Genomic DNA, 25,500 nt, shown 5'->3' with positions numbered 1-25,500 from the left:
CAGACAAATGTAATCTCTATAAAAAAAATTTGGAATATCTAGGTCTTTGTTTGACCAAAGAAGGATGGCACGTAAAATAGGACCAAACCGACGCCATTTTGAGTTTTTCTAGGCCTAAAACAGTAAAACAGGTGCAACGTTTTCTGGGACTCTGCGGGTGGTACCGGCAATTTGTTCCCCATTTTGGTGATGTCGCGAACCCCCTTTACGGCCTGACAAAAAAAGGGCAAAGGTTCAAATGGGACAAAATACACCAACAGGCGTTCGAAAAATTGAAACATCTCTTGTCTTGTGCTCCCGTTCTAACCACAAGAAAAAAAGATTGTGCCTTAAAAATTTACACAGATGCCTCAGGAATTGGGCTTGGAGCCATTTTGCAGCAAGTTGAGCCTGACGGGGAAAAGCCGTTAGCCTATGCCAGTCGTACCTTGAATTCAGCAGAAAAAAATTATTCGGTAACAGAACAGGAGGGACTCGCTGTTATATGGGCGTGTAATAAATTTCGAGCCTGGTTTTCAGGAGAACCTGTTACTATAGTAACAGATCACAGGGCAGTCGCCTGGTATTTTGAGGCTAAACAATTGAAAGGGAGGTAAGCCGATGGGCTCAATTACTACAGGAATATCCTTTAAAATTTGAATATAGAAAAGGTTCGACCATGCAGGCCCCTGATGCCCTGTCCAGAATGCCCGCTGTTGTCACCGCCGAAACTGATTTCGAGGAAAAAATTGATAATAAATTATATTTGTTCTCGTTTTTGGATTTACCTGAGTTAATTGTTCAACAGAAAAAAAATTACCAAGATATTATACAGTATTTTAATGATAAATCTGTCGGAAGACAAAAAATTGATGAAAAAATTGAAAAGTATTACCTTTTCGAAAATCAAAAATTGTTTTTTAGATTCAGGAATAAAAAATTGCCAGTAATTCCTCCACCATGTAGAGAGAAATTTTTGACTGAAATGCACATGCATCCCATTTCAGGTCACATGGGAGTCAATAAAACTCTTCAGCGATGCCGACAACGCGCGTTCTGGCCCGGTATGCGTAAAGATATTAAAAAATTTGTCCTGTCCTGTAAAAAATGCCAAACATGCAAATTCGACAATACGAGGCGATGGGGAGGCATGGTGTCAACCTCTGTTGATCATCCAGGAGAAATGGTTGGGATTGACACCATGGGTCCCTTTCCCGTTTCTTCCAGAGGGAACGTGCATCTGTTAGTCGTCGTCGATTATTTCACAAAGTGGGTAGAGTTATTTCCACTAAGACGAATTACGACAAGTGCGGTTGCTAAAAAGTTTGTTCATGAGTACTGTATGAGATATGGCTTTCCAAAAAGATTAGTTTCCGATAATGGTTCTTGTTTTATATCAAACCTTATGAGGGAAACTTGTAAAGTTCTCCAGGTCAAGCAAAGGTTCACAACCCCCTATCATCCTCAATCAAACCTTACCGAGAGATTTAATAAGACAATTAAACAGATGATCTCCTGTTATGTTGGTGATAAACATAAAGACTGGGATAAAAATTTAACCTTTTTTGGTCTTGCTATTAGGTCGGTTCCCTCGGAAACTACGGGTCAGTCGCCAGCTAAATTGTTTCTTGGTAGAGAATTAGTTTTACCATTTGACTGGGCTATGGACATACCGGTTTGGGAAAGGGTGAGTTTGCCCGAAAACTTACTTAAGCAAGTTAAGGAAAATGTCAAAAAACAACAAAGGAGACAAAAAAGATATTATGACAAAAAAAGATTATTGCACACCTTTAATCAGGATGATTTGGTATTAAGGAGAACGCATTTCCGTTCTAGTGCGCAGGGCAATGTTATGGCGAAGTTGAAGCCACGATGGGACGGCCCGTGTAGAGTCCTGGAAAAAATTTCACCTATTGTCTACCTGATAGTGGATTTATCCAATGATAATGTTTATAAAGTCAATGCTTGTGACTTGAAAAAATTCGTTAGTAGTGACCACGTCGTTCTTGAGGCTGTTCCGCAGTCACCTGAGAGTAGAGAGGTCCTTGAACAACACACTTCCAATAATCCGAGTCGACATCATGTTTCACAAGCGCCCTTAAATAGTGCTAACTGCACTAACTCTAGTACGTCCTTTAGCCGGCAAAATCCCGAGGAGGACACCACTAAGATGGTGAAAACGAATTTCATTAAATCTTCCGTAGGTTACTCTAAGTTTTTGGTTCCGATTCAGAGAGGGTGGCAAAGGGTTCTCGTTAAGAGGAAAAAAGAACCTCGTATTGACGTCTATTATTACTCTCCCGAAGGGACAAAATTCAGAAGCAGTGTTGAAATTTCGCGATACTTACAAAATCGGGATACTGATTTGGCTGTCGATAACTTTTCCTTTAGTGGGAAGTTTAATATACCAGGTGATATGTTAGCATAGTTTTTGCATGTATTTCTGTAAATTAACTTTTTTTAACCTATAGAATTTTTTTTTTTTTGGGAAAAATTCTTCCGTGGTGAGGGGGAATGTAACGTATCGGGATCCGATCCCTCTACGTTAATGGTGATCTTGTCGTTATGTGGGAAATTCCTTCTTATTTTAGACCCCAGGGACCTCTCAGTTACCGGAAACCACCCGAGGACCCACTGGCGAACCGGTAAGGGCCAGAGTGTTCGATTAGTTCGGCAGTCGGCGGGTGGGGTCTTTCGGCTGTCGAACGAGAACGGGCCAGAGGTCGGGCTACTGATGTCCCACATAAATTAATTTCCCTCATGACGACGATGCCGCTATTTTCGTGGAGGGGTTTGATCCAGTATGTGTTAGTTGGGCGAGGCTTAAGGGTTTGCCCAATTCATTTTATTTTTATTGAAGAACCTCCCGGGGGAGTTGTTGCAAGTCTCGTTGTGCGGATACGAAAATATAGTGTTGTACTCACTTATTTTCGGCGGGGGGCTGCAGACCTCCGTCGGAACAATTCATTTCATATTGTTATGTTAGTAATGTTTACATAATCGGGAGAGTCTGATCAGCTCTCCGGATTATGTCATGTTGCCAGATTCCAATGTAATTAAATTGTAATGTTTATAATAGTGACGCATGAATATGCAAATTCGATATTTTTGTTGAGGCGAAAAGGCCATGCGAGGACATGTGGTCCCAAACTTCTTGTAAAAGGGGAGTATAAATTCCTCCCTCTTTGTCTCTCACATTGCGTTCGTCTAATCTTGTTCTGTTCAACTGAAGCCCTCTAGTAGGACGGTTCACCGTCTTGCTACCGTATCTATTGGCCTTAGGCTGAATTGTTAAAATGCAATAATCTACATTATTTGAATCCGTTTTCCGGCAGGTCCGGAATCAAAATATAAAACAATCTTCACAGTCAAAGTTCTTCATTGCTGATCGAGGTGGTCCGGCCCTCAACCGAGAGGCCCCCCGGAGCTGATCAAGGTGGTTCGGCCCTCAACCGAGAGGCCCCCTGGAGCTGATCAAGGTGGTCCGGCCCTCAACCAAGAGGCCCCCTGGAGCTGATCAAGGTGGTCCGGCCCTCAACCAAGAGGTCCCCGGAGCTGAGCAAGGTGGTCCGGCCCTCAACCGAGAGGCCCCCAGGAACTGATCAAGGTGTTCCGGTTCTCAACTGAGAAAACTCCTCTGGTATTTACGGAAAGGCTAACAACATCGGATGTCCGATCACTGCACAAGTTGACTGTTGTTGATCATCAATTGGTGAGCCAGTATCTTTACTGTTAACGTCAAATAGAGGGCTCCAAGATATACTAATCCATTGTTAAAATTAACTAACCCATATAATTAATTTGAATAAATAATATTTCATGCGAAAGTTTGTTTCTAATCATTTTCCACTTGTCGTTTGCCACTTTATTGCTGGATATTTCGAACCGGGCAAGCAACTCCCATAAGGGACGTTGCACGCGCAGACACTGGATGATGCGGTACAGACTGAATGTGCTGTGCTATGGTTCGTGATGTGGCTGAGCGATCCGTCACTGCCATACGCACAATACGCCTGTCATCACGTGAAGTGGTGCACTGAGGTGGATGCGATCGAACACGTCGGTGCGTCGTACCCTCCTGCATCCAACGATCACATATCCGCATTACAGTTGTTTGGTTTCGTCCAACACGACTACCGATTTCCCTGAAAGATAATCCACAATCTCGGTAGGCCACTATCCTTCCTCTGTCGAACTTGGATACTTGATCAAAAGATGATCGCTGTTTTCTACGAGGCATAATTGATCGTTTTTTTGAAAAAACCACAAGAAAAACACAATTGCCGTACTTCAAATCGTCGAAATCTCCAAGCCTTAAATAGCGCTTTGAAGTGGCGCCACAGGCGCGCGTGATGTGCGTCTGCGCTGAAATTCTAATCATTTGCATATCTCACCTCCGCTAATGCATGTTGTAAATTTCATATTATTTGCATGCTTCCTTCAGGGTGTTGCATTTACGGTGGCCAGCAGTGTATTATCAAAAAAGATATCCAATTTATTGTTGCAAAAGAACGTGCTCCGTTAAAAATTTTGTTTTAAAACGTGATTGTTAGGTTATGGCAGGCAGTAAATGCGTAATTACTGTTTATTAAGTCTAGGAGTAAAGGTGCATATGTGGATTTATGTGGTGGTGTGATGTAGGAAAGAAATTTGGATATTGTTAATGCCACACGTGCTATATCGGTGCAGTCGCGATCAACGGGCGACGGTTACCATCTTCCGCTATAAATGACTCAAATTTTTCAGTGATGATCAGTGTAAATTTTTCATTTGATTTGTCGGCGGGAATGTCAGCTTTAAAACAGTATGAAGATCATTCAAACATTCCAATTAGTTTGAAGTGGATGGTGTGATTACACAAACTCCGGATATAAACTTCAATGGTTTTCAAGCTAAAATATATTTAAGGACCGCCTGGACATGATAGGGGTGAGCGATTTTTGAAACTTGATAGCAGAGATCATTAATCAGAACATTTGCTATAATTCAACCTGTTTTTCGTTGCCATAACTCTTATAATTGGAGAGTAGAAATTTACAATGGCCAGCAGTGTATTTTCAAAAACATGTTCGATCCAAAGGGTCATTGAAAAAATGGTCATTTTACCAGCTTAGAACTAAGTTTTTACTTTCATTATCTACTAGTAGAAAAAACTTGAAAGAAAGCCCATTAACACTGAGAATTTAACACATGTAAAAAATCTAAAACAAATACAATTTAGTTAATATATAAATATATTTTTACTAATAAATCAATCTAAAAATTCTTTTCTGATTGATTTCCCATTTCGAAAATCCTTTAATAATATCTTCTGATTGAATTTAAAACAAATGATTCTGATGGTCTACAAGTCTGATCTACCATTATTTAACTGCCACATATTTCACACCTGAATATGGGAGCTATGTCAGATTAGTATTGGTGAAAACTAACAGTTTGCTTGTGCTTCCAGTGATGTGAGTGTCTGGTGTTCAGTAGATGGGTGCCATTTGTCTTCCAAATCGCTAATGTGTTAATTTGAAATTTAATGTATACATAGTTCTGTTTCAGGTCTGTGGGATCATCATGCTATCCCTTTTACTTGTCTACGACCGCTTTTGGTCATAGTCATCTTTCACTTTGCAACAATTTTAAATTACCATTGCGATGCATCTTGCGTTTTTAAATTCATCAAAGCTATTGGTTTTTATAACAAAATATTGTTTTATACAATCTACACCACTGTTTTACGTTTTAAGTTTTGTTTTGTCATGCATGGTTTTACTTTCTTGACACGACAAGAATACATTTAATTGGTCAATTGTTTTGCTGCAGTTTGACCTAATTGGTCCTTGCACCAATAAATCAAAAATCCAATCATCATAAGAACAGATCTTTTTTGAAAGGACTGGCCAAATCTAAATAGGAAAACCTTAGAAAATTATATTCAGCTGATTATCGCTGCACAATCGCAGTTTTTAAATTCCGAGGAGGACATGTGGCCTTGTGCCCCTCCCCTTGAGAGGATTAAAAATATGTTTAAATATTCTCTTAGAGAATCAAAATATGGAAAAAAGTACATTCTCTCTTATACTATCTGTTGATTTAAAATTATTTTTAAGTGTTTATGGCCGGTTGGATTGGATTGGATTGGATTTTGAATTTTTTGGCGCAAGGACCAATTTGGCCAAACTGCGCCAGAACATGACACAAAAATAAGAAAAATGTCCTTTTGTCGTGTCAAAAAACTAAAACATATAAAAAGGAACATGAAACGTAAAACAATGACATGAATTGTAAAAATCTATAATTTGTCATGTAAACCAATGGCTTTGATGAATTTAAAAATGCGAGATGCATCGCTATTGTCATTTAAAATGTCATGATGTGAAAGATGACTCTGACCAAAAGCGGTCGTGAAATGATGACGATGATGTGAACAAGTAAAAGCATGAACAATGGTCAATGGACTTTGACAATGAGGGCACTCTGGTTGACTCTCTCGTACTAATAAATATGATTGTGTCAGGCGACTGTGTCCTATGCGTAACCGGGCAAGCAGAACTTCCTCCTTTCGGTTAGTTCTGCAGCTCGAACGCCAATGGCCAAGTGTGGGCTTGATGGCATGCAGTTTATTATTTACTTGATTGTTCCAGTGCTCCTGCCAGCGGCGATGCATCACTTCCCGGAGGATTGAGAAGTGGTCACTGGCAGGTACCAAAAGGCTATTATCAATGTTAGTTGTTGTTCGAGCTGCGTTGTCTGCTGTTTCGTTGTCCGGTATTCCTACATGACTTGGTACCCAGTAAAATTTTACTGTGGTACCGTGATGAATGAGGTGATGCAGTTCATGAAAAATGGCATGAATAAATGGATGAATGTGAAACGTACAGGAACACAGTGCTTGTAATGCGCTGAGAGAGTCGCTATAGATGATGCATCGTCGGTGGCGTTTGCGTCGTATATGACGTAGAGCCTGAAGGATTGCGTACAGTTCTGCCGAATATATAGTGAATGTGTCTGGAAGTTTGAAAGATGTCTCCTCACAGCAGATGTAGGCACAACCGACATGGCCAGGGCTCTTGGAGCCGTCGGTATATATGGGAAAGTACCTGTTGTACCTACCCCTGTGCCTAAAGAATATCTGTCGATATATGACATCTGCTGTGGTGGCTCTAGGGTATAATGATAATGAAAGAGAGACATCTGGCAGAGACTGCTCCCATGGTGCCAGTTGCCAAGCAACTGGGGCCACACGACTGATGTCTAATTCTAGTTCTTCCACAAGTGCTCTCATACGAAGACCGTAAGATGGAACACATGAAGGGCGAGCAGCAAATAGTCTATGAAATGAGGGATTAAAAATGACACGATGAAGTGGATGACCTGGTAAAGACTTCATTTTGAAATAATATTTCAAGGAAAGTTGCTGGCGTCTTGATGTCAGTGATGGCTCGTTGCATTCGACATAGAGGCTTTCCATGGGAGAAGTTCGGAAAGCTCCAGAGCAAATGCGGAGAGCGAGATGATGAATTGGGTCGAGCACACTCAGATAACTCCGAGGTGCTGACCCGTATACAATGGAGCCGTAGTCAAGCTTTGATCTTATTAGAGCTTTATACAAGTGAATGAGTGACTTACGGTCTGCTCCCCATGATGTAGACGAGATGACCTTCAAGAGGTTCATCGTCTTCATGCAACGAGCTCTCAATTGTGCAATATGAGGTTTGAAAGTAAGTTTTTTATCGAATGTGATGCCGAGGACTTTTGTATTTTCTACTATTGGTATTATACTATTGTTTAGAAACAATTGTGGGTCATCATGTAGGTCTCGACGCCGACAAAAGTGCATAGCGACAGTTTTGTCAGCGGAGAATGAGAAGCCGTTATTATGTGCCCACTTGCTGATCTTGTTGAGTGCGGTTTGCAATTGTCTCTCGGCTGTCCTCATATTCACTGATTGATATGATATCAAGAGATCATCCACGTAAAGTGCGCCAGTGACAGACAACGGGAGTTGGTTCAACACCCCGTTGAGTCTTAAAATAAAAAGTGTAACACTTAAAATGCTACCTTGAGGTACACCTTGTTCTTGAATTTGGGGAGCTGATAATGTGCTTCCGATCCGTACCTGGAAGATGCGGCGAGCGAGAAAGTTCTTAATGAAAATGGGCAAGTTGCCCCGCAAGCCGCAATTATAGAGGTCGGAGAGAATTCCGTGCCTCCAAGTACGATCGTAGGCCTTTTCTATATCGAAAAATATGGCTAGCATATGCTCCCTCTTCACAAATGCTTGTCTTATTGATGTCTCAAGGCGTAACATATTGCATGTTGTGGACCTGAACCGTCTAAAGCCGCTTTGATGTTTAGATAAAATATTGTTAACCTCAAGGTAGTGCATAAGGCGATAGTTGACCATACGTTCCATGAGCTTACATAGACAACTGGTCAAAGCAATAGGTCGGTAACTGTTAGGTTGCTGAGGATTTTTGCCAGGCTTCGGGAATGCAAGAACAATGGCTGCTCGCCAGGTGTCAGGAAATGAATGACTGACCCAGATCCGATTAAATAATATGAGTAAATGTGAGAGTGATTCTGGTGAGAGATGCCGAATCATGGAATAATGAATGGCATCGGGCCCTACAGCTGAGTCAGGACTTCGCTGCAAGGCCGTCGTCAATTCATGAAGGGTGAACAATGAATTGTACCCCTCCGGTGTAAAAGGCCGGAAGGTGTACGATGTACGTTCGGCTGATGATTTAATGGGATGAAACGATGGGGGATAGTTCGCATCACTGGAAACAGCGGCGAAATGGGCGGCGATAGTGTCCGCAATATCCCTCACATCGCTGATGATAGTGCCATTGGTATTTAAAGTGGTGATGGGATGAGACTGATAATGACCATTGATTTTTCGGATCCGGTCCCAAATGATTTTGGATGAAGTTGATGAATTGATTCCCGTCGTAAACTTTTGCCAGGACTCGCGTTGAGCCTGGCGCCTGGTTCTTCTTGCTATCGCCTTTGCTTTTAAAAATGCCAACTTATTATCATGGGTAGGATACCGCCGGAACCTACTCCATGCTTTCTTTTGTGCTTTAATCGTAAGACTACATTCGTGGTTCCACCAAGGTTTAGGAAATTTAGGAAGTTTCGAGGAGACTTTAGGTATTGTTTCATTTGCTGCAGAGATGATACAACTGGTCACAAGGTCGACACAATGGTCGACGTCGGGTTGCGAAACCATATCCTCCGTGATTTCTGCCTTGACCGTGAAGTCTGCCCATCGGGCGGCCACAAGCTTCCACCGAGGAGGACCCTCAGGTATGCTATGGCTTCGATCAAGGCACTTAACCACTAGAGGAAAATGATTGCTCCCGTGGAGGTCCGGATCAACCGACCAGGACCAGTTGGGCAAGAGTGAAGGTGAGCATAACGATAAATCTATTGCAGTGAAACTATTGTTCGGGGCATGGAAATGAGTGAAACTGCCATCATTCATGATGGCGAGGTTCATGTCGTCTAATAGACGTTCAACCATTTCCCCACGAGGGGTGTTGCTGTTAGAACCCCATATTATGTTATGTGCATTGAAGTCTCCAAGAAGAAAATATGGTGGTGGTAATTGATCAATCAGTTGTTCTAGATCTCTCTGTAAGATGGTGTCATTTGGTGGCAAATAAATGGAACAGATGGTAATTCTTAGGCCTGTAGAGATTTCCACCGCGATGGCTTGCAGGTTCGTGCGCAGCATTAAAACGCGCGACGACACATGATGTGGAACCAGCAGAACAACACCGCGGCAAGCCCTACTCCCGTCATCGTAATCAATACGAAACAGGGAATGTTGCCTGATGTTCCATGTCTCCGAGGGCTTCGTAAAAGTTTCCTGGAGTGCCACGCAAACAGGATGATAGCGATTGATCAAATCCTTGAGATCTTCGTAATTGGATCTAAGACCACGAATGTTCCATTGAATAATGTTGGCCATAAATTTCAAATAGATGTAGACGGTTCAAGGTCTTTGAACTTATTTCGGTCCAATTTCCGGCGAGTAGTACCGGATTCTGTAGGATTATCGAGATCCATGTCACCAATTGATTTGTCATCAAGAAGTGACATGTTTTGTAATGTAGGGTTCTTCTTTGCTCTCTGAATGGCTTTTCTTGAATATCCGGTCTTGAATAGTTTAATTTTAGATTTATTTCCACTATTGAATTTTGGTTTAGTAGCTGTAGTTACTTTGAATGTGTTCGCTGTTGCTTTTCCTGCTTCTTCGGAGGTGGTGGACTCCTTCCGTATTCCAGCAGAGCAACAGCAGCCACAACTATTACATGGTTGGTTAGATGATGTTTGAGTGGATGTATCAGCTATGGGTTCGGTCTGAGTTGTTATAGATGCTTTCGTGACATTGTTAGTCTTATTAGCTGTTGATGGATTTGTTACCATATTAGAGTATGATGTACCAGCTATTGGAGTTTGGTTAGGGATTACACGACGGCGTGCTTCAATATATGAGATGTTATTGAGAACCTTGATCTTCTGGATCTCTTTTTCTTCATTCCATTTCGGACATTTCCTGTCAAATGCGGGGTGGTCGCCACCGCAATTGACGCACTTGAATGGTGAATTAGTGCAGCTGTCCGAAATGTGGTCCCTCTCACCGCACTTTGCGCAGGTGGGTTGACCACGGCACGCCATTCGTGAGTGACCGAATTTTTGGCAGCTGAAACATCTTACAGGGTTAGGTATGTATGGCCGGATATGGAGGTTATAGTAACCGATTTTGACATCTTTCGGCAATGTTGGGGATGAAAATGTCAGGATTATATTACGTGATGGAGCAAGATTGCCATCTTTGCGGCTCATGATATGTTTGGCAGATGTTACGCCTTGAGACGCTAGCTCCTGGGTTAGTTCATCTTCATCCATGTTAATTAAGTTAGGGTCTGAGATGACACCACGTGAATAATTCAGCGTGGGGTGGATTTTGATTGTTATGGGAATGTCCCCGAGAGATGTGAGCTTTTGAATGAGTTCGGCTTGTTTGGGAGTGTTAGTTTCGACGAGAAGGTCTCCTGAACGGAGAGCCTTCACTGATTTCAGAGTTCCAACTGCGCCATAGAGAGCTTTATCAATCAGGAATGGTGATACTTTTGACAGCTGTTTATTGATATCAGAGCTATGCAAGAAGAAGAATGAGACAGATGACAGATTTGAAGAAGCGGTTTCTGAGACAATTGTTTCACTAAGTGCAGTTCTTTGACGTTTTGGTGCATTTTTTGTTTTTCCCATATTTGAATGGGTATTGTTCCACTCTCACCCACCATGCCCACCATGGAGCCCTACGAGGGGACGCGCCCACGTAACCGGTGAAGGTTAGTAGCAACGTCAGGTTAGGTGAGAGCTATACACCACCAAAGCAGGCGAGCAGACGCGTTCAAGATCCAAGATCGTCGTGAAGCAGCACCAACAAACCTCAACGACGTCCGGCAGGCCCGGCCCCTCTACCTGCCCAGTAGTGTAACCCCTTCAGCCACCGAGGCGACCACAGCCGATTGACCTGGACGGGGCTAATCCAGGCCTCCCGTTTCGGCTGAATCCGAGCTAGCGCATCAGGCTAACCAGGATCCCCATCTCCAGCCTTACGGGTCTCCACGCACGGCAAACACGCAGGTAGACAGCGTCCCGGATGGAGCATACGCAAGAAGCAATGCCCCATCCGGGAGGACCCCTCCCCGCCGGAGCGGGGCCCACAATGAGGGGTTGGACACTGAAGACAAACATGTACAGGACAAAACGAGACGCAAGACATGTACTGCAAGATGTGTAGAAATAAACATGTAATTTGGGCTATTGAAGGTGAAGTATATGAGCACACAAAGCGATGACAATGACGTGTGATAGATTTGGCGTTACCCAGAGTGTTTATGGCCGGTATTACACTATAAAAGTTTGATAAAATACCTTGTATAAAACACAAAAAATTCAACCAATAAAGCTCGTAGGTTACATTCGAGCAAATGAAACTGATAATCTTAAATTCGGTCAAAACATCACTGGAAATGTTTTTAAAATTTGATCGGCCGTTCGTTATTTACGATATTTCAAAAAATATGCATTTGCGATCTTGTAGGAAAGAAGTGAATTTACACAGTGTTTGAATCCCGGTAGATAGCCAGAAGATGCCAAAATTTCCTGATATGTAGCCCACGGGGAAAATACTCAGGGATTAGAAAATTTGGTATAGGACCTCTCATTCAGGGATGCAACTAGATATTTCATCATCATATTCTTCAATAACAAAATATTTATCCTTTTCAGAAATTCCGGGTATTTGACACGCTATAGATCGTCTGCGGCACCTCTTTTTTATCATATGTGTTCCATAAAATTTCTCAATTTTTTTCTTTTTAGGAGAAATTCCAGGGTATGTTTATGTTGATGTTATTGAAAAGTATAAGGAATACTTGATACCATTCTCTGCTTTGATTTTAATGAAAGTAGGTGGTGGTTTGATTTTTTTTTTTAATGTTAAATATTATTGTGATATTATTCTTTGTTTTTAGAAGGTAGTTTTTTTTATCAGAAAATCTATATATGTGTAAAAACCAACTTGGAAATCAGATTTTAAGATTTTGTTTTTCCCCCTCATATACTAATTTTCTATTTAGTCACAAATCATTTTATGAATAAAAAATATGCAGTGATAGACTGATGCAGAGCTGGAAGGATTTTGACGGTTTAAACTGTCACGTCAAAAACTGTCAAAACCTCAAATATTGCTTTTTAGTATAAAAATTCTCAATGGAAATGCACATGTAATTGCATGTAATGTTTAAAGTGACTATGTTATACAAAGAATAAATATTTAATGTGATTCTAAAATAATTTTCTACTCTCTACAGAATTATTTTGGACAAAAATATATATATGGTTTATTTCTTATAAAATATACAACTTGAATAAAGCATAGCATTATTTATTTTTACTATTTGAAAATATTTATAATTATTATTTTTTTAATCTCACTGTTTTTTTTTATTTTGCTCGAGCGGCCGCAGAGCCCCTGGAGAGTGCACAAGGAGTCCCAAGGGCTCCGTGGAGCACTGGTTGAGAACCGCTGATCTAGATAATCACTGAGATTCTCTTATTGTGCATAAAATTGAAATATATCTAGCGATCAAAATACTAAACTGTAGAACTAAAATGTCATTTAATTTGGCAATGCTAGCTTGTACATAAAGCTTAAGAAAATCCTGTAACTTATCTTAGTCAAACTTAGTTATTCTTACTTGCACTTAGTTTGCTTATTTTTGCACTATGATTTGGTATATTTACTAGCATTTACAATGCAGTGGTTTTCAAATTGGAGCTGTATTTAAATGTGCAAAACAAATGCTTTCCGTATCAAGTCCTGTCAGCTTTGCTTTGGTTGAGAGTATTCTTTAAAACTCTGTGAATTTATACACCCTGAGAGCTCTGAGAAATTTTTAGATGAAAATAAATGAGTTTAATTAGGGTGTTTACAGATTCTGTGTGAGAATGTTTACATGGAATAAAATTTTGAGGAGATCATATAATTTAAAATATCAAAATAGATTCTCAGTAATTATAATTCAGAATATAAAACCCTTTAATATACATAAACAGGGTTCGTATGGTGCTTAAAAACTCCTTAAAAAGTAATTACTTTTCATTTCCTTTTTAATAGCCCTTAAAAACTCCTTAAAATCCTTCCAGCTGTTTCTAAAAAAAGTCATGACTTTTACCCCATCCTGGAATATTTCCTGCTAAGGTTGATGAATGGTTGATGTTGAATAGTACTTGATGCTGAAAGGAGGTCCCTGAAAAAAAAAGGAAAAAGAAAACAAGGTGTGGGGGGTAATATTTCTTTATGAGGATTTCAAGGCCACCTTTGTAGCGGGTGGGAACAGCTCTGCCGACGACCAGCGCAGCTAAGAGATAACAACACCTGATTAGACCAGTGACTACAGTGGCCACACCCGCTTTTGATATGTTGCAAAAATGGGAAAAGAAAATTGTTGTGCTGTCGAAAAATTGACAATGAAATTGAAATAAAGAAGTTATCTAAGTTCTATCATTCCTGCCAGAAAATGATGCTACTACCAGTGGTGGGAACCTCTGTGTCAACATTTTTTTTGTGTGTACTTGGAAACTCCATGAAATACAGTAAAACCTTGTTAAGTCATCACTCCGGTTAAGTCGTCATTTTTCTTCAGATCTTTCCAGCTCTCATAGACCACAATGTTATTAAACCCTCGTTTACTCGTCGCTAATTTTGGTTTAGTCGTCACTATGAAAAAGTTTGAGAAAGAGGAACAGACTATTTTTATGGCTCCCATTAAAAAAAAAGCTTGTTAACAGCATTGCCATATGCTTAAAAGTCACCATAAAATCCTATAAACCCAAACGGAACAGTTTAAGTAGCGAAAGTTACGCTTGGGAAGTTCATTTGCCGACTAAGGTTTTTGGAACGTTGGGGACTGTTCAAGCTAGATCTCATTTCTGCATGGGCTCCATTGGAGAAACTGGATAAACCGTGAGACACCCAAGCTCTGTCGCAAGAAGCAACGCAAGCACTTTGCTTCCTCCCCCCCAAGGGGCGGGACCAGGGCATCTCCGGCAAAACCAAAATATATTGATATGTCAAAGATTACATAGTGCAAGGAAATCAAAAATTATGTAAATCGAAGAATCAAATGAATAAAGTTAAAGTCAAAGTGCAACGGGCACGGATGATAAATACTCATAGAAAGCATGGGCTCTGCCAATTTAGGGCTTGAAATTTAAACAAAATATCTTTGTTGAAAGAAATTAGACATTCTTTCCCAAGTTGAGGTCTTCTGTTTACTTTTCCCTGCCCAGGGCCCCCTCCACAAAGTCAAAAGTGTTCAACATTACTTTGTAGTTGCATCATGAACTACTGGTGAAGAATTCAAACACTAAAATTAAATTTGATGTACATGTAAAATTAATGTGCAATAGAGAGTTCTGTTATGAAGAAGAGCTACTTATTCAAACAGTTGCTCTGTTAGTCTAAATTAAAAATTACTAGTATAAATCAAAGTGCACCCCAGTACATTTTATCACAATAAGTTAAATCATAAGAGATAAAAAAAAAAGGTAAAAAATTGCTATTATTTTTTCTTTTGCAATCTATAAATTTTATTAATATTGTTATTTTGATTCATACTTTAATAAATGTCATATTACTTTAAATTTATACGATTTTCATAACATCGCACATTAAAACTGACGAAACTCCGGTTAAGCCGTCATAATTTTTCGGTAACTTGAGGTGACGACTTATCGAGGTTTTACTATACTTTTATACCTGCCTTGTATGTACCTCATAGAGGAGAAATAGAGAAATGCTTATATTTCTCCTCTACGGTATGTATGATGACACGCTCAGTGCATTAAATTCCCACTTTCAGAAAAGGGCACAAAAAAATTTGTTTTCGCGTGCCACATAACGATTCTATCCCAGAGCATGTTTTATTCCTTCATACTTCAGCACCACCCCTTCCTCGCATCTTCCATAGTCGCACTTAGAATTATCTGAGAAAATAATTTCACTCCGCCCCCAAATTATAAGGAGTATTTGAATTTTAAAAAGAAATTATTAATATTATAATTTAAAATTTTTTATTTTTTCAAGCTGTATTTTATTTTATGAAAAAAAAAATGCAAAATTTAAACGAGTATTTTCAGCCCTCTACAAAATTTGGAGGATTGAAATTTAATTTAGATGGTATTGGATTTCATAGCTGCCAAGTCTCCTGAATTTTCCGGGAATCTCCTGACTTTTAGCTTCATCCCTCGACCTCCCGAAAAGTTCTTAAATCACCCAAATTTTTACAAAATCACAAAAAATTCCTAATTGTCCCTAAAAATTCTCTACTTCATTTAAAAAAATCCCCGCTTATGAAAACAATCCCTAAGAAATTTCTTGTGGGGCATGAAGCCTTTTTTTTTCTCCTTTCAAAATGATGCCAAACGTCGTAAATAAATGGGGAAATTCCCCATTTTACAAACCCTCTGATGGTAACAAAGTTGTTTGTCTTGTCATGCAGGGAAATAGCTTAGCAGCCAATAGTCCTGGATAATAATTGAAGATTATAGTGATGCGCATAAGGTCAAAATTTCTTTTGTTGAAGTTACGTATGTGCGATATAACAAAACATGAATATTGATAAGCAAAAACATATTTAATCAATTTTAAAGATACTTATTCCGATGAATTTTCTTTCATCAAACGTTCCAGAAAAGGGCAGACTTTTCCTTTTTGTACAAGTTGTGTTACGGACATATACATAGGTCATGGAAAGAGTGCCATCATCACTCTTGTGAAATAATTAAAAAAAAAAGCAAGTGTTGCAAAAAAACTCAGTGTTCTTCAAAAATTGACGCTTTTTTTCTTTTCATCTTCCGATGATTTTGGTGTCATTCACGCAGAATGTTTGTTCACAGCGTTTCTGATTGAACAAAATATTTATTTTTTTTAGATCACCATTTTGAAGTTTTGGCCTCAAATTTCACTTGTTTTTGCGTAGGGATTTTATTCCCTACGCTTTAACTTTTATGTGTGGAAAATCCCTTTCGGATTTATTAGGGAGTGTTTTTAGCATAAAATATGGGTTCGCTTGAAAATCTCCCGAATTTTTATTTTCAAAAGTTGGCAGCTATGGGATTTTCTCAGTAAGTTCCAGCTCTCGATTTTGTCCCCGAAAATTGGATTGTGGTAACCGCAGCTCCTTATCAAATTATCGGCCTCTCATCTGGCTTTTCATCATGAAACCCTGATCATACCCTTGATTGTGCAGCTGAAGAAGGTTTACTCTAGTCCAGTGTTTCTCAACCACTGACCACGGTTTCCGTTTTCAAATAAGAAAAAAAAAGTCGCCACTGCAAGCAGCTGAAATTACTATGGTCGATTGTCATTGCATCAAATTCCAATGTTTCGTGAGAAAAAAATTCATTTCATGAATAAAAAGAGCTAGTCCACCGAATTATGGGTGCTAATTTATGAATTTTGCTGAATAACGAGTGTTAAATGGCTAATGTCGCCAAATAATGAGTGCTAAATTGCCAAACATGTTGAATGTCCTGAAATTTGCTCCCATTTTGCAACAATTTTTTTTTTTGAGCATAACTGAAAAACAAGAAGGCAGCAGGAACCATGCCAAAATAATTGAAAAACTTAATTTTAAAGAATTTGTGTATGTGTTGATCCACTTTAAGCAAGTGGTGAATAAAGAGTTGCTGCAAATATAAATAATTTTGTAAAAAAAAAATGTTTGTCAGCTTTAGTTTTTTATTTTGAATAATTGAATGAATGAATATCACTTAGAATTATTGAGTAATATTCTGTTACGAGTCATATTTTTGACTGAAACTTGAAGGTTTTAGAACACTTTGGTGACGACAGAAAAGTATGGATTATCTCTGTATGTGGATTGATTATTTTATGAATTCTTATAATGCTGGGTAACAAACCAAAAGTTGCAATTTCTGAACCACTTCTACGTCTATATTTTTGAGGAAAGGGAAAATTTATTTGGCAAATGTTAAAAATAAATTTGCATATGTGCCCCGCCCCCTTTTTTAGCTGTAAAACTTTAAGTTATGAAGTTTGCCATGACTCCTTAAAAATTGCTTGGAAAATCCTTAAAAACTCCTTAATTTCTATTTAGGAAGTTTTTTTATGAACTCTGCTTCACTCTTGTCCAACTGGTCTTGGTTGATCCGTTAAAAAGTCCTTAAAAACTCAATTTCAATTTATTTCCGTACATGAAAATATTACAGTGCATTATAGAACATGTATGATTGTGGATACAGGTGAGAACATTGAACAATATAACAGAAAAAAAACTGAACATGTACAGTCGAACCATGAAGAAAAGGGCATAGAAATGCCCTGACGAGCTCCGTGGTCGATTGGGAGGGTTAGCAAAATCAGAACAACAAAATGAAAAAGTCAGAAAAAAAACAACATAGATTGATGCTATTATAATAAGGAAAAAGAAGGAAATATACTACATCTCTGATGGCTGTTGTGTTTAAATAGATTTTTAGACGGGTCTTAAACATGCGTAGGCTATTGATTTCTCTCAAAGCAGCAGGTAGCATATTCCAGCATCCTGGGCTCGTAGTATTTGTATTGTTGAAAAGCACATTGAGCCGCAGCAGGGTAAAGAACATTACGACTACTATTATATTCATGGTTAATCGAAGTCAGTTGTATAATATCTGAGTATATATGTAGTTTAATTGCCTTGAACATAAAAATTGGAAGAAGATAATCTTGGATTATATGAACAGGAAGGATCTTAGTATTATGGGAGGGGGAATGATGCGAAATTGTTCTCAGGAAGCGTCTCTGGATGGTGGCTAGATTACTCAGGTTTTCGAACGATGTATGACCCCAAATCAAGTGACAGTAAATGAGTATGAGAAGTATAAGAGTGTTGTACAGTAAAAGTTTAATTTTTAACGGAATGATAGCAGATAACTTGGCAATGACACCCGTTGCCTGTCTCCGTTTAATACGAGTGGTATGTATACGGTCATCCCATTTTAAGTGAGAATTGAAAACTACACCCAGGAATGTTACTTAAGAATCGTATTGAATTTCAAAATTATTTATGGAAACTGGTTGGACAACAAGAAGAATCAACTTGTTAATTTGTTGAAATAACATACTTTTGGTTTTTATGTGGTTCATATGTGGTTGTTGGTGATGCTTTCTGAAAGGACATTGTGATTTTGTTTGATGTTTCTTCTTCTTCATATCAAGTATGTCGGAATATGTTCACAAGGCTTCCTCTACTAATTTTTATGCATGTGAAAGACGTACCATAAAGGCATCTGTGAACTTGTCTTCTACTTAAGAGCTGCCACGGCTCTATTTATGACAGTAATGGCATTAGTGATGGTGTAATTCTTCCATACCTTCAAGATATTTTATGCATTTGCATCTTCTATTGCATGCACAATCATCTCCATTGAGTGGCGTGTATAGTGAGCCTTTAATGTTTGCTTTACCCCCTGATCAAGGGGCTGAGTGATAGATGCTGATTAGGAGGCATATAAAGGACTTCCACACCATCAGCTTTGAACGTATTGACATCTTATTGTCCAGGAGCATTATCCAGTATCAAAAGAACTTTGAATGACATGTCTTCACTCTCAATGTACCTCCTGGACTTTCGGAACGAAACACCGTTTAAACCAATCCAGGAAAAGTGCTTTCATAGTCCAAGACCTTTTATTGTTCATCCAAAATGCTGGGAGCTTTGACATCCTTTCTCTTTAATGCTCGCGGATTCGCAGATTTGAAAACTACTGTGGGCTTTATCATGTACCCATATGCATTTGCACAAAACAACATACAGTAGCACTTGAAAAATGAGCCATCATAAACACGCACAACTCAAATTTCATAAACAAAACACGTGAGTGATGATTTCTGAGTGTTTTCAAAAAAAAAAAAAAGAATTCCAATGAAGGAAAAAAACCATGAATACGGAAACCGCGAATACGGGGGGCCGACTGTAGTACTCACAGTCTGGAATGGACTGAAAAATTTGGGGAACCACCATGCCACTAACACTAAATGTTCTTCAACGTGTCGAGATCATCCACAATTATGATTTGAGATTAATCGTCTTTTCGTAGCTTAATTACGCCGTTTGTAGTCCACAGGTAATTCCAGGAGTGATCGCGTTTGAACTTTCTGGCAGCTGCGAGAAGTTTGTTCCATTCAAGGCAAAGATGATCACTGATAAAAATCTTCATGGGTTCGCCTGGGAAGTCGATCATTGCCTATGTTGGCCGTAAAGATCTAACTTGAGCAAGAAAATTGTCCCTTTGGGATTGCCAGAAAAACTTGACTACGATGGGAGGATAAACAGCCAGACGATATGTTGGAACACGATGAGCAGCCTCGATATCACTCTCACTAATATCGAGGGGCACGCACTGGGTGAGACGACCCACAATCTCGGAGAAATTTTCATTATCATTGATGGGGACATTCACTATCTCAACGTTATTACGTCTACTGTATTGCTGCAGGTCGGTGATGGAACGCGCTTGTTCGTTTCTCATATCGAGAAGATCATCGTGATGGCCTCAAGTCGCAAAATTCTATCTGTCAGCTGGCCGTTTTCACTTTCAAGGGAACTGAGTTTATCAATCAATAAGTCATATTTTGAATCCATAGATACAATAGTTGATTTCAGATGGTCAATGTCAGTCTTCAAAATAGCAATAATATCCAATTTTCTATTTATCTGATGTGCAGATCGCCCTCAGAAACCAAATGTGATTGTTGCAGAACGTTTGCGGCACAATTCGGGAGAACGCGAGGAGCATTTGTGTGTGATTGAGACTCAAAAAATAAATAGCTTGAGATCTCACGATTGCCTTGTTCAATATTAGAACCGATTGATGCAAATTTGCAACCGATCGGAGTGATTGGTGGGACAGACAACATTTCTGAATGGCTTTTAGAGCACTTGCAACACATCCACCAGGTACCCTCCGATGTGGTTAGATGATCAGAACTATCAAGACATTTTGAGTGAAAGTTTTTGTTTTTTTTTACCGTAGCAGATTTGGCATTAGGGCGACGGTGACAAATTGAACAAGGCTGATCACTCATCATGAAAAAATAAAATTAAAATCTGCATTTAAAAATTATTAATTGTGATTGATACACACAATATTAAAGTGAACTTTGAATAGATAGAACGATCACAAGCAGAAAAAAAAAATTGATCAACATAAATGGACTTAGAAAGACTTATCTCTAAGAGAAGCACTGTTGCCACTCAATTTTTATTTAGGAAATTTTGTATGAACCCTGTAAAAGTAAGTGTCTTTTTATTTACCATATCTCTCAGGTTAAAAAAACTATTTGACGACATTGACAATAAGTTTTTTACTGTTTTAATACTGATTTATAGTCTCTGAAGTCTAAAACCTAACTCTGTGATGCCCCGATCATACATATTTTGAATAAGCAGCTCTATTCCGCTTAGCAAATTGAACACGGGTAATCAGTAGCTTAGATAAAATGAACCACAAAACTATATTTTATGTGTTCTAGACTTTTGTTGAAAAATTCAAAATTGCTAATTATAATTAATATTTTATTTTAATTATTGTAATAAATTAGTGTTTAAATTAAAACATTGTATTATACAAAAAGTAAGTTTTTCATCATGTTATATACCTATTGTGTTCGAAAGATTATCAAAAAGCATTCATTTAGGTTTTCAACAGTTTAAACCTGTTTTTTGACGTCAAAAACCCAACCCTGGTCTGATCAATGCGTCTTTTTATGAATTTTCTATGATTTTTGAGCTTTGGCTAATGAACAGAATTTGGCGCTATTATAAAATACCTGTATCATGAGCTGAATTTTTGCTCCAACCATCATTACTGTCATTAGAGCTGGAGGGAGTGAGGGGTGCTACCATTCCCTGATGCTTATAAAGAATAATTCGTGAGACAAGGATCGGTTCTCTCTTGGATTGTTTCACAGACGTTGGGAGGGAAAAAGAAAAGTACATAGATCCGTGAGAAGTGTGCTTTAGTATGCTCACCACTTGACATAAAGAATGAAAATTTAGGGATTTTTTCCTCTTTATGTAACCAATCACATGCATAAATACAAATACAACGCCACAACAGGCAAAATGCCCAACAAGGTGGCTGAAAAAAAGATGCCCATAACACATATGGATGTCATATATTTCAAAAATACAGCAACCCAATTAAAAAATATATTTTTATTTGTAATGGTGCTGGCATAACACACCCATCATATTTATTATTATTATCTGAGTGGGATATTGAAGTTTAAGTGCATAACAACTACTTGTTTGTAAAGTTTTTAAATTTTGTAGTTTAATTCTCATATTTCAGCATAAATTTCATTATTTGTGATGTTTTCTGCATAATAGCTCAGTGAAATGATAGAAATGTACCTTGATTCCTGAAGAACTGTGGAATAAAATCAAATTATGTTTGCCTCTCCTCACCTTCCCGTCTTTGATTAATGCAATATCTGAATAATTTTTGGCATTGGTCAGTTTGAATTATTCTGTTTTCTGGAATGTGATATTACCCTATCACCAATTGTGAATCCCAATTTGTGATTCATCGAGGTGAACAATTTTGAGAATTTAACAAACACTATCCCTCATCTCACCGTATACTTTTCTTCCGATGTAACATCTATATTCCATTTGAGTACATTTAATAAGTGAATAAGGGGTGGAGAATCTGCTGCAATTGCTACATGCTGCTACAATTTCCGATGTCTGTTACATTTTGCTACAATTTCTGATGTCTGTTACATTTTGCTACAATTTCTGGTGTTTGCTACGAAAATGCTAAAATTCTTCAATTCTACTCCATCTTGTGCCAAAAAGAAAATTTTCTCCTTGAGAAACTTTGAGGTTGCACTACAATAAAAGTTTACTTTTCCATGACGTCATTTGTTCTCCCCACAATTTTATTTCTTGGGGACACAAATGGAATTAGCTTGAGGCCCCCCTCCTCAGTATTCGGCACCTAGGCTTCTGACAACGTATAAAATGAGGTCAAAGTACACAAATTGTCACTCATCTGCAGAACAAAAAAAGATACTCTTCAATCGCTGTTTTCATCTTTTTTCTAAAAAGAAAGTTGACTCCTTTGATTTATGCATTCCTTACACTAATTATTTTTCAAATTGCGTCAATTTTCGCTGATAATTTGCTATGCATCTGTGAAAACAGTTGACAGACTCTCTGGACTTTGAAAGACCCCTCCAAAAAAGGAATGTAATATACTGAGATGAGAGACAGAAAATGGAGTTATAAGTGGTTACTAGCGCACTTTTTGGCCAAAAATTGCTTTTGATACCAAGTCATTTCTGTCATTTTCCTTTGGCTTGAGTCAATATTATAGGATACAGGAATAATGAATGCTGTAAAAAAACAATTTTATTTTGAAATTTTTTGAATGATTTTTCCTTTATTGTACCATTATTATACCCCGTCATCCTTTTTCTAATTTTTTGTGTGAGAGTCCTGCATTTATTTTTATTGTGTTACCATTTGTTTTAATCAGGCTGAATTCCTGTGCAATAATTTGTTGGTAAAGTTGACAAATGTAGCTGCTATATACTCTGCAAATGGAAAGAATTTACGATTACAGGAAACTGTATCAGAAAGCATACAAATGGTTGAGAACTCCAACAGTCGTTTAAGCAAGAAACAGACAGTTGAACATTCAGAGCACCATAATCCTGTCACAACGTTGGATGATGGTTACGAGTCATTTTTTGCAGGTGAATTGAATTGATTAAGTATTATTTGTTAAATAAATTACCATTCGCATTTGACCATTCGACCAGTGTGATTTATTTGTCTTAAAAACGTGGCAATTTTTGTGTAAATTAAAACCAGGCAAAGTTACTCATTTTTTTGTGATAAAATAAATTTGTGTATGCTTTATAAATTAATTAGAATGGAATTTTAGTTAGTGTTCTAGTACTTTTCCCTAATAGTGCAAATTCATTATGATATAACATTTTATGCTTTATCTATATTTTTTTCATGCATAATCTTGTCAGATGTCCTCTATATTTTGATATTTAAAGTTGGAAAGTCATTTTTTGGATGCCCTGTGTGCTTAAGAAAAAGTAAATTTCTTTGGAATTAATAGATTAGCCATGTAGGACAATGCTTGCTATTTTTTATTTTGAAAAGTTAGTGTGTTCAAATATATTGTGCTGAAAAGAAGCAGCAGTCAAAATGACTGTCTGTAGCCTTTATACACTGGTGAAATAAATTATGAGAATTTGCATATTTTATCGAATTTCATGAAAAGAACTGAACTGAATGTAAAACCACTGCTTCTAGACAAAAATGCAAATCTTGTACGTCAAATATGTAAGCGTACACGTGTGTGTAGGTGGAGCCAGTAGAGAAACAGGCTTTATAAGTGTGCGTAAGTTGAAACACATTTAGATCGCTAGCACACCTCGGCGAATTTCTTGGTGTTATTTTGCAGCAATCGGTTAATTTCAAATTGTAACAGTAAAAATTAGTAACCACCAACAGACCTGCCAACTCTCCCGATTTTTCATCCTTCCGCCCGCTCTCCGGATTTTAGCAGAAAATTAGATTTTACGCGAGCTTTCACGTTGTCGTGCTGTTAATGATTACTGTCGTCGTTAAGGAAAACACCCATAGAGGACAGCCGTAGTTATTTCCATCGAGCAGCCGCAAGAAAAGTCTCTGTGACTGCATTTAAGCAACTGGAAAAGACTTTGTTTTCGTAGCGTTTATTGGCAATCATTTATCAGGGGCATGACCTTGGTTGCCGAAATTCCTGTATAATCGTTATTGTATTCCATTAACAGCCGTGCGGTAAACATGTTTTTCCGTCCGCAGCTTTGTAATTTGAATTTTTTTAAATCGTTTCTTCGGATTAAACATCTTCAAAAAGAAAATATAAAACTTTAAGCTATATACAGCTAAATATAAAGCTTTTAAGAATTCATATACCCAAGATTATCAGTCACTGATAGCATCCACGAAAGGAAACACTTATACTTTATGAACAGTATGTAGATGTGATTTTTCTATTCCGCATGGAAAGACTGACATGGAATTATATTCTTCTCAGGGGCAACGCAGAACTTGGGGGGGGGGGAGAATGTAACTTTTTCTTAATTTATTAGAATTTTTTTTTCACGAAATTTTTTTTTATGAACTTTTTTTTTGATCGAGTATATGAGTGTGGGTGGGGGGGGGGGTTCCCCCCTCGGGAGAATCTCCGGATTTCTGGATTTCAAAAGGTGGCATGTCTGCACCAACGTTTAGATGATGTGTTGTGGCTTTAAAATTGTTGAGTACTATTTAAGTTGACAGTACCCCAAGAAAAAAAAACTTTTGGCCTGATCATCATATTAGTGGGGTACCATTTTTGAGTTGTTACCGTGTCCGCAACAACCCTTTGTGTGTCGGTGAGTAATTCTCCTGAATAAATATGTACTAGAGCATTTTAACCGAAACAATTAAGTCACAAAGAAAAAATAATATGTCAACACACAGAGGTCTAAATGCACCTTAGGTTCTTTAATTCTTAATTCATATAACCAAAAACAAAATACCAAAAAAAAAAACCAACGATGCTGAAAACCTTACTTTACTTATCGAAAATTTATAAATTATTTGGGTGCAAAACACAAAAAACTAAATATCGCTGCAGTTTGGTTTTTTTGCCAACCACTAAACAAAATTTGAAAGAGAAAATTTACTCACTGTCTCCCATATTAAGGTCACTTCATTCTTGACAACCGGATTTCGATGAACAGTTCTCTTTAACTTGAACACTCAGTACGGACAGTTCGTTATTTCATGTCATCCTTAGACGGGCGAATCTGCTCGGCCACTTGAACGATTAATGTCCTCTGTATCTGCTGAAGCAACGGTCCGTGCACATGCTTTACGA

The 25,500-nt window shown here is 38.3% G+C and overlaps 1 protein-coding gene across 2 annotated transcripts in view; it reads left to right on the top strand.

Annotated features, from left to right (window-relative positions):
- LOC149086339 (uncharacterized) overlaps positions 1-25,500 on the top strand; it is a 138,940-nt gene that overhangs the window by 105,964 nt on the left and 7,476 nt on the right. For both annotated transcript variants that reach the window (XM_089232386.1, XM_089232385.1), the window contains 2 exons: positions 12,376-12,461; positions 23,110-23,329. In XM_089232386.1, the coding sequence (XP_089088512.1) occupies positions 12,376-12,461; positions 23,110-23,329 (306 nt within the window). The remainder of the gene's footprint in view (positions 1-12,375; positions 12,462-23,109; positions 23,330-25,500) is intronic.

This window comes from Pholcus phalangioides, unplaced genomic scaffold (genome assembly GCF_987345545.1).
Source record: "Pholcus phalangioides strain wild (caught in Gottingen) unplaced genomic scaffold, Ppha-v1.0 ptg000005l_1, whole genome shotgun sequence".
Classification (NCBI taxonomy): domain Eukaryota; kingdom Metazoa; phylum Arthropoda; class Arachnida; order Araneae; family Pholcidae; genus Pholcus; species Pholcus phalangioides.
This window is presented reverse-complemented; position numbering and strand designations above follow the sequence as displayed.